The sequence below is a fragment of the Coturnix japonica genome, chromosome 3 (assembly GCF_054131305.1).
Source record: "Coturnix japonica strain WE chromosome 3, WE-NBRP24, whole genome shotgun sequence".
NCBI lineage: Eukaryota > Metazoa > Chordata > Aves > Galliformes > Phasianidae > Coturnix > Coturnix japonica.
In genome coordinates this window covers 6,438,882-6,453,096 of record NC_140665.1, presented here as the reverse complement: position 1 = coordinate 6,453,096, position 14,215 = coordinate 6,438,882, and the positions used below count along the sequence as shown (strand labels likewise).

At 50.4% G+C, this 14,215-nt stretch overlaps 2 protein-coding genes across 6 annotated transcripts in view; one reads left to right on the top strand and one right to left on the bottom strand.

Moving 5' to 3' along the window:
• PPP2R5D (protein phosphatase 2 regulatory subunit B'delta) overlaps window positions 1-13,397 on the top strand; it is a 27,604-nt gene extending 14,207 nt beyond the window's left edge. For 3 of the 5 annotated variants that reach the window (XM_015856659.3, XM_085542443.1, XM_015856661.3), the window contains 6 exons: window positions 1,806-1,976; window positions 3,166-3,293; window positions 5,373-5,474; window positions 9,685-9,757; window positions 10,199-10,315; window positions 10,582-13,397. In XM_015856659.3, the coding sequence (XP_015712145.1) occupies window positions 1,806-1,976; window positions 3,166-3,293; window positions 5,373-5,474; window positions 9,685-9,757; window positions 10,199-10,315; window positions 10,582-10,719 (729 nt within the window). In that variant the 3' untranslated portion in view covers window positions 10,720-13,397. The remainder of the gene's footprint in view (window positions 1-1,805; window positions 1,977-3,165; window positions 3,294-5,372; window positions 5,475-9,684; window positions 9,758-10,198; window positions 10,316-10,581) is intronic. The other 2 variants (XR_014944348.1, XR_014944349.1) reach the window with 2 other exon arrangements.
• Window positions 13,280-14,215, bottom strand: MEA1 (male-enhanced antigen 1). Its single transcript, XM_015856702.3, has 3 exons — window positions 13,935-14,215; window positions 13,757-13,856; window positions 13,280-13,686 (listed from the first exon to the last, which is right to left on the bottom strand). The coding sequence occupies exons 1-3, from the start codon at window positions 14,196-14,198 to the stop codon at window positions 13,523-13,525; spliced, it is 528 nt and encodes a 175-aa protein (XP_015712188.2). The 5' UTR covers window positions 14,199-14,215; the 3' UTR covers window positions 13,280-13,522.

The following is a 14,215-nucleotide window of genomic DNA, read 5'->3' as shown; positions in this document are numbered from 1 at the left end:
GTGCTCAGTGGAAGCTGGTCAGATTTCTGGCTCTACAGTTCTGACGTTAGAATGCCAAAACAGATCTCCTTGCTTCTTTCTTCCTTTTTAAATGTAAGACCTCAGTTTTCTGTGTTCTTAAAAGCCTGCTATGAAACAAACTGTGTAAAGTAGCTTCCTGATCATGCTGAATACTCCTTGTAGCTGACATCCAGCCTAGCAGCCTCCTGTCAAAGCTCTCACTGCAGGGTGAGGGATAAGAGAGAAATGGAAAGTCTGTCAATACTTCCAGGATTCATTCTGAAGCATATTCAAATAGTAAAGCTCCATAGCTCATCACTGCTTCCTTAGCTGGTGGTCCCTGGATTAGAGAGGCAGGTCTGATTTGTTGTCAGTGGGCTTTGGCATAGGGTCCTCACGAGGTAGACCAAGGCAGTATTACTACAGTATTGTTGCAGCATTCATCTTATGAAGGTTTTGAATAGATTCTTGGTATTACTGGGGTTATTGAAGTCAAGGATTGTGTCCCAGCAAGATCCTGACTGCAGTAGAAGGTATTGCCACCAATGCTGGAAGGAGGTAATATCTTACTAGGTCTGCAGTCACTTAAAGTGTGCCACCCAGAAGCTTGCTCAGTAAGGCTGAGTGTGGTAGCTCTTACAGCAGCCTGAATGATTGCCAGGTGAGCAGGACTTCAGGTGTGCTAAGTAATAGTGAACACAGACTCAACACCCCTTGCACCACCTTAGCTGTAGGAGAAATTGTCTGAGTCACTGAAGATGACTCTTGCCTGAATAGCAGACCTGAGTAACGACAAACGCTGAGAATACCAAACTGCTGCTTGAGCCTTGAGTTGGTGGCTCAAATGCTCCTCATCTTGCTCTTGCTTTGCTTAATGCTGTCCTTGTGCCGGGGTGAAATCGTCTCAAGTGTTTGTTTCAGGATCGGACTGCAGAAGTACAGAGTTTAAAATAGTAGCTCTTACCAGGAATTGCCTGAATCTAGTGGCTGTAGAGTTAGTGCACGGTTAGCATTCCTGTAAATGCCACACTGATGGCTCCAGCTGAGTGAGTGAAGGTCTGCAAGATCATGGATCCTGTCTTTGACAGTACCTAGAAGCAGATGGCCAGGCAAGGAAGTAATAAATAAAGTGGGATATAGTTCTATATTCCCCTACTGTGTTCCTCTACTATCATGTAAGCAATAGTTTCCTCAGACAGAAGTTGCACCTGCATTGTCATATTTCATCATATTGTTAGGTTTAGCCTCCATAAACTTATCTTTCTGGAGCACGTTTGGACTCTAGACAAAAGTCCTCATAAACGAGCTCTGTAATCCAGTTATCTTTGTGTGTAATAGTACTTTTGCTTGCCCTGAATGTGGCCATTGTGTTATTTATTGGGTACTTTCTAGCATTCAAGCTCTGTGGTATATTGAATAATGATTCCTTCATCATCTTTTCCATAGCATTTCTGATTTTCCTTGTTGATCTTTCATTGTTGCTCTGCGCCATCTGTCATCCCCTGCCCACTCTGATTTGATCCTTCCTTGTTCAAGTATGCTGAGGGAAGAAGTGGTTCCAAGCTTTGTGCTGGTAGTACCAAATGTTAGCATCCTGGGCAGCACTGCTGTCTTGTATGCAGCTTGGCAGAGTTTGTGCTTTTCTCTTCCTTCTTCCCTGATAACTCACCCCAACTCTCTGAGAGAGTCTCGTTATTTCTTTTACTTCCTCTGTGTTGCTGTTGTGACCTGACTTTTAAAATCTTATTTCACACCCTGTGTTAACTGTCAGTCTCTAACACTATGTCTGTACCCTTCCTACTCAGGTGATTGTGGGCTTGCTGAAGTTCTGGCCGAAAACACACAGTCCCAAGGAGGTGATGTTTTTAAATGAGCTGGAAGAGATCCTGGATGTGATTGAGCCATCTGAATTTGTGAAAGTTATGGAGCCCTTGTTCAGGCAGTTGGCCAAGTGTGTCTCCAGCCCACACTTCCAGGTGGGTTCCAGCTCAGGGAGTGGGAAGGGGACTGACATATAACCCTCTTGGTGTGCGAGGGTTATGCCACAGCTCTTGAGCTTGTCTTTGTGGACCGGTAACACACAGTGATGCCACCAGAGAGAGTACTGGGGTGCCATGTTGTGGGAGGTAGTGAGAGTCCTCACCCAACCACAGAGCAGTATCATCCAAAGAGACAACTAAGCTGATCATTGGATCCCCCCCACTGCAATGTGCTGTGCATCAGCTGGAGCAGAGGTGCTCTGCCACCTCCTGTTTCCTCTAGCAGATGCAGTGTAGAGGAGATCCATCCAGTGTCATCATGTCGCAGTAAATCCAAGCTGGCTGTGATGCTAGGTTGAGGCTGATGATGCACTGTGGAACACAGGTGGCTTCAGACAAGTTTCTTTGTATTATTCCAGTATCGATGATAGTTAAGTATACTGAAAGTGGTAGTCTGCTTCATCCTTGTTCCATGAAACATGGCTCACCCAGGTGTGGGTGGGGTGTTAAATGGTGATGTAGCCCAACCCCAGTGTAGGTGTGACTGCACAGTGAGGCAGACTGCCTTCAGCCTGTCTTCTAATACAGTGAGGTACAAAGTTGTGTTCTGAAGCCATAAGTGTAATCAGCCCATATTGTGTGTAGAGATTCAAGGCTTCCCAGTAGGGAGTGACTCCCCAAGACTTTCCATATTTTCACCCATGCTAAATCAGGTAGATGTATTGCGGTCCTGGTATTTGAAGCATGCTCAAGTGCCCAGAGAGGCTGTGTTAGAGAGAAGGCCAGGGAGGGATAGTAGCTGTGAAGCTTTACAGAGGGCAATCTAAGGAAGTGAAGGAGTTAGTCTGTGCCATGACCTGAAGAGGATGATGTTACTGTGCTCAAGTATTGTGTAAAGAGCATTGGAGTTAATGTTGGACTTGCCTTGTTAAGAACACAAGGTTTTCCCCCAGGAAAGTGAGAAGTGTCTGGCAAATGCCATAAGGGAAAGAACTCTAGGCACAGAGGAGAAAAATGGCTGTGCAGAAGTTGGCAAAGGTCAGCCCTGCTGCCTGTGCTACAGGGAAGTATTTGCTCCTCAACTGGGTGGTGGTAAGCTCTGGTCTCAGCACTGCACAGTTTCCATGTGCACCACAGGTGTTACTGGAAGGAGCATCTCCAAGAATGGGTTTCTCTCCCACTGCAGGTGGCAGAGCGAGCACTGTACTATTGGAACAACGAATATATCATGAGCCTGATCAGCGATAACGCAGCCAAAATTCTCCCGATCATGTTTCCAGCGCTCTACAAGAACTCCAAGAGTCACTGGAACAAGTAGGTCTTTCCGCATGCCCTGGCACTTGCTGTGCATGCAGGATTGCTTGACCTACTAGCGATCTTGGGGCATGCTGCTACAGTGCAATGATGCATGGCACTCGGTGACACCAGGTGCTGAGACAGAGGGGGTGTTGTTAGTGTTGGCATGGGAAGGTGCCACAGCAGACCACAGTGGCCTGTAAGGACTCAGATGTCTTGCAAGGGTCGGCATTGTGGCTGTTGAGTCTACTCAATTTGATGCCTGCATATCTCTAGTGCTGCAGGCCTCTTGGAAGCATGCTGTAGGTTTTCCAGCTGATTCTTGACTGCTTATTAACTGATGGTCACCCAACTGTGATGAGATACCTTGTCTAATGCAAGTGCCTGGCTGCCCTTGAGTACAGAAAGAATAGAGAAAGCCCAACCAGCCAGGCACATGTATGATGTCACATTGCCTCCTGTGTCTGCACCCTCAATACTTGTCCGTGTTGTGGTTCTCTCCTAAACTTTCTGCTAGCCTGTCTTCCAACTGCTTCTGCTGCTGATTTCTTACCCATCTAAATCTAATTGTAGAACTCCTTTTTTAGTGCATTAGCTAAAAGTGCTCAGTCCACAGCTGAGATCCTGAAGTTTTCTTGTTTTATATATATATATATACATACATACATACAGGGAGATGGGAAAAAACAAAAGTGTCATTCAGCTACTCTCCAGAGTATGGCAATATCAAAATATTATTTCTGTGGAGGCTGGACAAGATCAGGACTTCTGAGTATGCTCTGGTAGTAAAGGCAGGGCTGTGAGGTAGGATTGCTCCATGCTGACCTGCTGTTTGACTGTTTCATTCTCTCAGTTGTAGCAGGAAGCACAGACTTGAGCCACCAGGCAAGGCTGGTCTGAAAACCAGAGAATGTGTGAACATCTCCAGGCTGAGCTGTCCTGCTCTTTTCCATTTGGTGTCTGTCAGTCTACACGTGTAGACTGCAATGCACTCACACTCCATGCACACATTTACCAGAAGGCAGACACGTGCATTTGCAGCCAGGCACACGTACATGCACAGAGACATCTAGGTGCTCTCCTGCTTAGTGTTACTGCACATGATCAGACTTCCATGTTCCTGTGTGAAATGCTCTGCCAGTTCTTTTTCCTTCTTTTGCAGCCAGTATTCCTGATCCTGCTCTTTCTATGTTCCTTACTTGTCTCTCTTGCACTGGTATGGTAGAGGAGGTCCTAAAGGTGTTTCCCTCATTTCTCTCTATTTTAGCACTGATCACTTTGTCTCAGCACAGGCTGAATACTTCAGGTTCTCCTCTTCCTTCCCGTAGCTCATTTCCTCCCTGTGTTTTGTCATTCAGACCGCATAAATCCAGCAGGGCTGTAGCGTTCTTCCTTATTCTATCTGTACAGCTGGAGATGTACCAGGGCTCAGATCTACAGTCCCATCATCTCTCACAGCTCACGTATTTCACAGTCAGCTTGAATACTTGTTATTATTCCTTGGGGAGGGTCTTCTGTCACAGAGCCTGCTCAGGCACAGTGTAACCTACATGTAGATTACTGACACAAAGGCAGCTTTTTTCTCTCTGCACTTTTCCTTTTCTAGGGCTGCTGGATGTCTGTGTTTTGGGCAGCTCAGTAGCAAAACTCATGAGTAAACACTGGGCAGCCCAAAAAAAGTCATGTTGTGCATCTTGAGGTTAACTGTGGAAGGCACTGGAGCTAGATTAGTTAAATCCCTCTTCTGAACAACCCTAAGCACGTCCTTAGAGTCCTTTCTCTTCCAGTTCTTCTTTCCTATAGTCTCCAGACTACAGGAATTGAGTGCAATTGTTTTTGCACTTGCAGAGATCAGTCAGAGCAGGACTATCCCAATGGTCTTCTCTCTTTTTACTCCATCTCTTTCTCTGCGCGATGGTCTTAGGTGCTATCTCTGTTAAGGGGTTGAGGTGGGGCTGTGTGAGAATCTGTACCAATGCTATGATGTACAAGTTGCTGTGACTGTTTGCTCTCATCTCTGCTGCTGGGGCTACCTCAGGGCTGAGAATATGCAGGATACCACCATGACTTGTTCTCCCTTTCCTGTTTTCTTTGCAGGACGATCCATGGACTGATCTACAATGCATTAAAGCTGTTCATGGAGATGAACCAAAAGCTCTTTGATGACTGCACACAGCAATACAAGGCAGAGAAGCAGAAGTGAGTAAGAACTTCTTGCCCAGTGGCTTGAGCTCATCGTGGAATCTCTTCAAATCCACTAACAGCTGGTAGATCCCAGTAGGCAGAGGGGGAATGAAAGGGTGGTGCAGATCATTTTATCTCTTCAGCAGTAACTGTATGTGGGGGTAAGACGAGTTATTAAACTGGAAGGTAATCCTTCCAGTTCTGCTGAAGCAGGTAGCTTGGAAAAGATGGACAGAATTTTCTGGGTCATAAGGAAATAAACTGCAGTGTGAAAAGTCTACTCAGCTTTACATAGAAGCTTATGGTCTGCCTTGGAAATATTCACCAGTTCTTACATGTCTTGGTAATAATGCCTGTAGAATCCTGCTGCTTTAGAAAGTGTTTTCTGAATAATTTTGCTGTGGAGAGCATAATGCATCTTCTGCAACACTGGATGCTTTCAGTTTTCTGGTAATAAAGATGGAATAGTATCTGGAACTTCAAAGAACAAATGGTGGGGATAAAATCTTAGCAAGTACCAGTGCTGTGATGCAGTAGAGAGAAAAACTCTGCTCTTTCTGCTGCCTTGTGCTCAGAGTGATTGGTGAGTTGAATCAGTTCATTAAGCTAGAAAGAAACTTTTCCATGTCAGATTTCTGCTGGCTTTGTTTTGTGAAAGAGCAATAAGTAGCAAAGTTGAGATGGGTAACGTGTATATGGAGGAATTTGTATTTTGCACTTTCTAAACTGATGATAAAAACTTTTTTGCTGCCAAGTTATGAAGGGACAGAAGTCATCTGTATCTCTGAATGATAGATGTATCCCAACAGCTGTCTGTATGTGAAGTCAGAGTGGGCCTAACTGGGAACAAGTGGCACATGCACCCTATTGTGTCTTGCCCAGAGGCTCTGTGCATGCTTAGTGCAGACTGCCTCGGGGGGAGGTACTTTGAGGACCCAAAAGGGTACTGGTGGGCTATTGGTACAGCTTCTGTGGGGACAGAGGAGATATTGAACATCCATCTGCCTTGTCTGGTCTTTCAAAGGACCTTTCTGATGTGGGGGTTGCTAGGAATTGAAGAACTGCAGGTGCTGGTTGCAACCACAGCAGTGGATTGGTAGCAAAGGTTCTGCACCAGGGAGATGGTCAGGCATGGAACAGGCTCCCCTAGGAGCCCCGAGCTGCTGGAGTTAAAGGAATGCACAATGCTGTCAGATGTAGGCTTTGAATTTTGGTAGTAATGTGTGGAGTTGGATTCAATGATCCTGTTGAGTCCCTTCCAACTTAAAATAATCTGTGGTTCTTTAATATTTTCCCCATTCTAAGGCATTTGTGAAGCCCACTCCTGGATACCAACACATTTTAAGTCACAGTCAAAGTGCTATTTAAGTTGAGATCTATCTGCCATTTCCATCAGGCTTTTTCTACCTCTTACAGCTCATACCTGCTCCAGGCTGTTGAAGGTGACAGTGAGCAGTACCAATGTGTGGCTTATGGAGGATTTTTCTGGGGAAGATCCATAAAATCATAGACTTGCTTGAGTTGGTAGGGACCTTAGAGAACATCCAATTCCAGTCCCTCTGATGTGGGCTGGGTTGCTGCTCACCAGATCAGTCTGCTCAAGAGGGCCTTGGGGTTACATACCTCCAGGGCTGGGGCATCCACAACTTCTCTGGGCAACCTGTTCCAGGGTTTCATCACCCTCTAAGTGAATTTTATCTCCCTAATGTCTAATCTAAATCTCCCCTCTTTTAGTTAAAAGCTATCCCCCTTGTCTTATCCCTATCAGACCACATACAGTCAGTCCCCCTCCTGCTTACAAGCACCCTTCAAGTACTGGAATGTCACGATGAGGTCTCCACACAGCCTTCTCTTCTTCAGACCAAACAAGCCCAGCTCCCTCAGCCTTTTTTCATAGGAGAGGTGCTGCAGCACTGTGAGCATCTTCACGACCCTCTCCAACATCTTCACATCTTTTTTGTGCTTAGAGCCCCAAGTCTGGATGTGGTACTGCAGATGGGGCCTGACAGGAGCAGAGGAGAACAGTCCCCTCCCTTGCCCTTCTGCCACCTCTCTTTCGATGCAGCCCAGATACTCTTGGCCTTCCAGGCTGCAGATGCACACCGCTGGCTCGTGTCCAGCTTTCTATCCGCCAGGACCCCCAAGTCCTTCTCCAGAGGGCTGCTCTCAAGGAGACCTTTTCCCAGTCTCTACACATATCTGGGATTGCCCCTACACAAGTGCAACATCTTGTTAAACCTCTTTATATTCACATGGGTCCGCTTCTCAAGCTTGTCCAGGTTCCTTTGGATGGCATCCCTTTTGCACCACTCAGCTTAATGGCATCAGCATGCATGCTGTGTGCACTCAGTCCCACTGTTTATCAGAAATAAAGATGTTGAAAAACAATAGTCACAAGATGGACAAAGAACTTGCTGAGTGCATCAGTCTTTTCTGTATTGTTGCCAGTCCAAACGATGAAGGGACAGAACCATTCTCATTTATCAGGGGTTCACTCTCTGTGGTCTGTCTCTTCTGACCAATGTACCTGTAGAATCCCTTGTTATTTTTCACATCCCTTGCTTAGTTCCATCTGCACCGTTTTCCTGGTCCTATCTCTCCTATATTTTTCCCTGGCCACCCATCCCTGCTTCTGCTACCTATACTTTTCCTTCTTATCCCTCAGTGTGACCAGCAGGTTCCTGCTCAGTCTTGCTAGTTTCCTGCCCTTGCTGCGTGTTTCTCCTACTGGGGGATGGAGAGCTGTTGTGCTTTCAGAAAGGTGGACCTTGAGCACCAGGTCTCCTTTATCAACCTAGTCAACATGATGCTTATTTGTTTCTTAGGGACACTACAGGGTCAGGCCTCAGAAAATCAAGCATGTGCTTGGGAAAATGAGTTTAGCTGAGAAGTATGCCTCAGCTCTTTGCTGAGGGCCATTGTAAAAATGCCATCTTCTCCCTCTGTGGCTTTATAACTTCAACCAAATACAAGCAAACGTGTGTACCATTAGCACTTTGGCTGCACGTTCTGAACTGTAATAGAATAAGTCATGTCTGGAATGGCTTGTTTCTCTTACAGGAAGCAACATCGTTTAGCTCCCCTGTGGAAGGAGACAGCTTTGTCACAGAGTTGTGTCTCGGGGGCTGCAGGGCCATTCCTGCTCTGCCCCTTACTTGCTCTTTTTTCAGCCTGGCTCAGAGCACAGCAGTCCCAGCAGCTGCTTCCGCAGCTCATTTCTGCTGCCTCACTGGTAGAGGTCACTGCAGACCAGGGCCTGCTGGTGCACAGTAATGTGAGATTGTAGTCAACTGCTGGCTTTGTTGTGGAGACTTAAATGGAGTAGTAATTACGCTTATGTTCTATCTTTTAATGTTACAAGGTTTATTGTTTTAGGAATAGTGTCCCTAAGGCTGCCTGAGAGAGTGCTGACTGGATTGCTCTAATGCAGGATCAGTCTTTAACTGCACGATACCTGATGGTTTCCACGGGTCCTTTGCCTTATCCACTGAGACTGACAAGTCTGAAAAGCTGAAGATGAGGTGGCTGCCGCTTTGTAGTCAGAAAAAGGAACAGGCATGTAAAATGTTTCACAGGGAGCCCCTACAGGCCTTGTGCTATGAACTAGGAAAAAAGAGTACGTGGCAAAGACCACATTATCACGTATAGCTCCCTTTCTTACAGTTGGCTGCAATTACAGAGTATAAGAACTTTCTTGATAGATCAGTAGCTAGGATGAAAGCCAGGGAAGTTAAAAACCAGAACTGGAGCTGAGATTTTTAGTGCAGAGGTTTAAAATGTAGAAGAGAATAACAAGGAGTGGTGGATAGTCGCCTCTGTGGGCGAAAGTTCACTGCCCTGGGATTTACAAGCAGCCAAGTTGAACGGTCACATGAGGTCTGCAGCAAAGCCTGTGCCAAGCTGAAGAGCTGCTTACCCCAGAAGCCAGGGCTGTCAGCTGTGCTCCTGCAACACACAGGCAAGGAGGGGGTTCGTGTGCCACCTGCTGCTGCTGCCACACTGTACTCTGGGCTGAGCAAGGAGCATGCCCGCCTGCCTGCCTCCTTCCCTGGGCTGACTGCAGCACATCTGTTCTTGCCCCGTCTCACCTCTAGGTAGAAAACTGGGATAGAGCTGAACAGCTCTTCCCTTAGCTGTGCTCTTCTGCTATCTCTGTTCTTGTCTTCCTGTCAGTGAAAGCTGTGCTGCCCCCAGGAGTTCACACTTGTGCTCTCTCTCTCTGCAGGGGAAGGTTCAGGATGAAGGAACGAGAAGAAATGTGGCAGAAAATAGAGGAGCTGGCCCGGCTGAACCCCCAGGTGTGTAGCAGCAGGATCTGGGACAAACAGGACAAGAATGTGCTGGGGGGCTTGGCTTGCTTCCTGAGCTCATGAGAGCAGGCTGCAGCACCTGGTGTCAGTCCTGTGCACACAGCTGCAGTGTTGGTCTGTCCCTTTCAGGCTGTGTTTTACCAGTCTGGACTTCAGCAGCACTGACCTCTGGATGATGCTGGTCAGGGTGTGTGTATTTGTGGGCTTCTCTCTTGGCCATGGCTATACGTGTGTTGTGCTGTGGCTCATTTGGGTGCCACAGGTGGAAATGGGTGAGAGAAAATGCACCTATCCTGACTGCACGTGCTGTGACCTTTGAGAGCACCAGAAAGGATGACTGGAAGAAGTGTGCATCTGTTAGGATGCTGAGGGAAGGAAATCTGGTGTTGGGTGATGTGCTCATTCCCCAGTGTTCTGTGTTATCTGCAGTATCCCATGTTTTATGCACCTCCGTCATTGCCGCTGGTCTGCTGTATGGAAACGGAGACCCCGACTGCAGAAGATATTCAGCTACTGAAGAAAACAGTGGAGACGGAGGCTGTGCAGGTGCGTAAATGATAAGGGGCCTTCCAGAGATTGCCCAGGACATGCCCACAGTTAGTGCAGGGTCCAGCAGACAGAACAGCACATTCAAAATGGCCTCAGGGTAAATGCCCCCTACTCTAATCCAATTGTTAGAGATCAGCCAGTGCAAGTGGGGCTTCTCTGCGTCCTTGTGGGCTGTGGCAGTTGGTATCAGAGGAAGGGAAGGCTCAGGCTGTACGGGGCTGAAGGTGTGCTGCAGATATCTTACTTCTTTGGTTTGTCTGTAGATGCTGAAAGACATTAAGAAGGAGAAGGTTTTGCTGCGCCGGAAATCTGAGCTTCCTCAGGACGTCTACACTATAAAAGCCCTGGAGGCCCACAAGAGAGCAGAAGAGTTTCTCACTTCTAACCAGGAGGCTCTCTGACGGGCTCAGAAGCTGGCCCAGGAAGCTCTGTCCCATCCCTTTCCCCCAGGGGTCACAGAAATGCACTCGGTTCTCATGTATAATAAGGAATGAACATGGTGAGCTGTGCCTGTCCTCCACTCCATCCGCATCCCTGCAGGATAGATCTGTTTTTATGTTGTACCTTGTATCTCACCACTGCCATATCCTCCTGCTTCTCCTCCTCCTTCCACGCACACACACACACACTCACACACGTGTGTACGTGAAGGGAAGGGAACCTGGCTGCCCTGCAGGTCCAGGCAGGGATTGCTGCATTTCCAGCTGCTGCCTGGTTTTCGCTCTTCCTGGGAGCCTTGCAGGGCAGGCAGGTGCTTCCTGCAGCTCTGCTAGAAGGAAGGGCTGAAGGGAGCTGCTCTGGGCTCTGTAAGCTCCAGAGAGAACCGAGCCCCTGCGCAGCTCACCTCCGAGGGACGGCTGAGCTGGGCAGCGGCACGGTGCGGTTCAGCTCTCAGGCTTCAGGATCAGCCTGAGCTGCCCAGTTCAGCCCAGCCTGAGCCGGGCGTGCTGGCTGGAGGCTCAGCGTGCCGCAGCCATCCCAGCTGCCCGCCTCCGCTGTGCCTGCCCCAGTGCTGCTTGCGGTGACCAGAGGCTGAGCTCATGGTGGGATCAGCTGGCAGAGTTTGTGGGGGCTCTGCCTGCTCCCCCCCTGCCTCGGGGTGCAGCTGTGCGGTGGGAAGGCTCACGCACAGCAGGAGATGTTCGCTTCCACCTTTCTTTTGCCTCAAGCCCCCCGTTCTGTTCCCCTTTTGGTGGAGTGGGGGTTCAGTGCTTTGCCACCCCCAGTATAGCTGGGTGCAAGCACTACATCCTATTGCTTCCCTCCTTTTAGAGCATCCTTAGAAGCTCTCTCTTGGGAAAGTAAATTCCTTCTGCTCGTTGTGTTGGTCCTCGCTAAGTCGTCTCCATTCCGATGTCTTGGGTAGTTGTGGGCCCAGAGTTAACCTCTGCTTTGTAGCAGGCGTCAGCCACTGACTTCTGCTTTCTTCCTCCTCCTCCTCCTGCTCAATTAAAATACTCCCGCAGCTTTCCCCCTGTTGTTCCCATCCTTAGCTCTGCAGTGGCTGGGGTTTCTAGGAAGCTTATGCTGCTAAAGTCATTTCTGCCAATTCTAGTGGAAGCAATGGATACACGTTTACAGGGCCGGGCCGAGTTTGTGCGTGTTCAGTTGTCTCCTCTTTCTGAGCAGTGGCGAGATGCCACCATGAATTGCTTCTGTAGGTGCTCTGAGCAGTTCGCCTCCGCTTCCTTCAGCGCCTGCTGCAGCCCCAGGCCGTTGGTAGCTGTGTGGTGCAGCAGGGCAGTGCTGTGCTGTGTCATTTAGCATTTAGAGCACTTCGATCCAGCTCTGGGAGCTCCATCTCTACCTTCTTGTGGTGCGGATTCAGTCCTAGGCCGAGGCGATAAGTAAGGGAGTGGTCTTTGCTTCTTAATGCTGCGCTTGCTTGCTTGACACATAAGCTTGTGGGATGGCAGTAGTGCAGGGAGCTCACGGAGTACAGCATCCATAGGTCATTGCGGAAGGTGCTGCTGTATCTGCTTTGTCCCCTCCTGCAGACCCCTTCCAGGTTGGAGCTGCTGTGCAGCGCGTCTCCTTTCCTCCCACCCAACCGAGCTGTTCTCTCCCTGTGTATCCAGTGCCCCCCGCTCCTCAGCTCCTTTAGTGTGCCACCATCTCTTGGGAGCAGCTGCCAGGCGTGACACGGGACGGGATCACCCAGAACATGCAGGACCTGGCTCTGCACACCTGGCCAGTTCATCAGGAGACTTACCCAACACCTCAGGGAGGTTATTGCTTATTGAGCATGACTCTGAGCTCATGGTCAGCTGCCACTCGATTACCTCACGTGAGCCTGGCACAGTGTGTGGGCACAGCATGTAGGCGGGCAGGAGCCACGGGTGCTGGGTTGCAGCACAGCCCAGAGCTGCTACCTGCAGCAGGGCTGGGGATGCTCCTTGTACCTGCAGCAGGGCTGGGGATGCTCCTTGTACCTGCAGCAGGGCTGGGGATGCTCCTTGTACCTGCAGCAGGGCTGGGGATGCTCCTTGTACCTGCAGCAGGGCTGGGGATGCTCCTTGTACCTGCAGCAGGGCTGGGGGAGCACACTGAGAGCAGTGACGTGCGCTGCCTACACGCTGTGTGGCTCCCACCTCTCACAGCTTTGTGTGTGTCCTTCGGGTCGGGGCCTCACGCTCGGTACCTTCCATTGCATTCCATTAGTTCTGCTGCCTCCTCATCCCAGTCCTGGGCTTTAGAAGGGGACCACGTGAGGTGGAGCACGTTGCCGCTCTCTGCCCCGCACTGACCTGCACCTGCCATGCTGCAGCTGCCCCTCGCTCCGCACACCCATGGGTCGGTACCATTATTACCGCCCATCTCTGCCTTTGCCTTTCCCCACATCAGCCAAACGGACAGAACTGGAGCTGCCTCTTCCACGTGGTCCCTCCTTGCAGGGAACCAGCAAAACTAACTACTGCGTTCACCCCCTGGACACGAGTATTAAGCTGCTTACAGTTCATATATGTACATATGGTGTACTTTATTTTCAGTAGAGCATTACATAGTATGAAAGTGTTGGATTTTGTACAGATGTCCCTGTATGTACAGTACTAAATAAAACCGATCTCTTGGAAAGACACGTTGGGCTCGACCTGTGCTGGCTGATGTTCGCTCTGTGTGTGTGTGTGTCTGTGTGTGTGTGTGTGTGTGTGTGTGTGCATGGGGGGGTTTGTCCCATGCCCGATGGAGGTGTGAGCTCAGCCTTCACTTCCACTCGTTCCTGGGCCCGCCCGCCCCGTGCCGGGCCTGCAGCGCACGCTGCACCACCGCCTGCCACTGCTCGTCCGAGATCTGGCTGGCCCAGGCGGGGATGCCGAGCGTGGGCAGCTTCACAGCCGCCATCGTCCTCTTCACCAGCTCCACGTGCTCTGCGGGCACAAAGCCGTGAGCGCATCGGGCCGGGCCGGAGCCGCGAAGCCCCCGAGGAGCCGCCGTTACCTGCGTCCATGGGGATGGAGCCGCTCTGCGCCGCCGCTGCTCCCTCCTCGTCCTCGTCCTCGCTGTCGGCGGGCGGCTCGGGCAGGTGCAGCTTCAGCATCTGCGGCGAGAGCGGAACGCGGGGGGTGTCGAGGCCGCGCTCCTTCCGCCGCCCCCCCCGCCCCGCGCCGCCCGCTACCTGCAGCCGTTCCTGGAGGCCCGGGCCCGGCTCGGCGCCGCCCGCGGTGGGGCCCGGCTGTGCGGCGGGGCCGTGCTCCGGCTCCTGGCTCAGCGGCTGGTACAGGTACCCGCCGCCCCCCGCTTCTTCCTCTTCTTCCTCCTCCTCCTCTTCCTCCTCATCCTCCTCGTCTCCGCTCCATCCCGCCGCTCCTTCGGGGGCCTCCGGCGGCCCCGGCTCCTCGGGACACACCCGCTCCGGCCCCATCCTCCCCGCCACCGCCATGCACCGGGCGCGGCCCC

Excerpts from the sequence above, each read along its gene's own strand:
- MEA1 (XM_015856702.3), bottom strand. The coding sequence starts at position 14,198 with ATGGCGGTGGCGGGGAGGATGGGGCCGGAGCGGGTGTGTCCCGAGGAG. Across the intron at positions 13,857-13,934 it reads GCCTCCAGGAACGGCTGCAG|ATGCTGAAGCTGCACCTGCC; the intron begins GTAGCGGGCGGC and ends CTCTCGCCGCAG. Across the intron at positions 13,687-13,756 it reads CTCCATCCCCATGGACGCAG|AGCACGTGGAGCTGGTGAAG; the intron begins GTAACGGCGGCT and ends TTGTGCCCGCAG.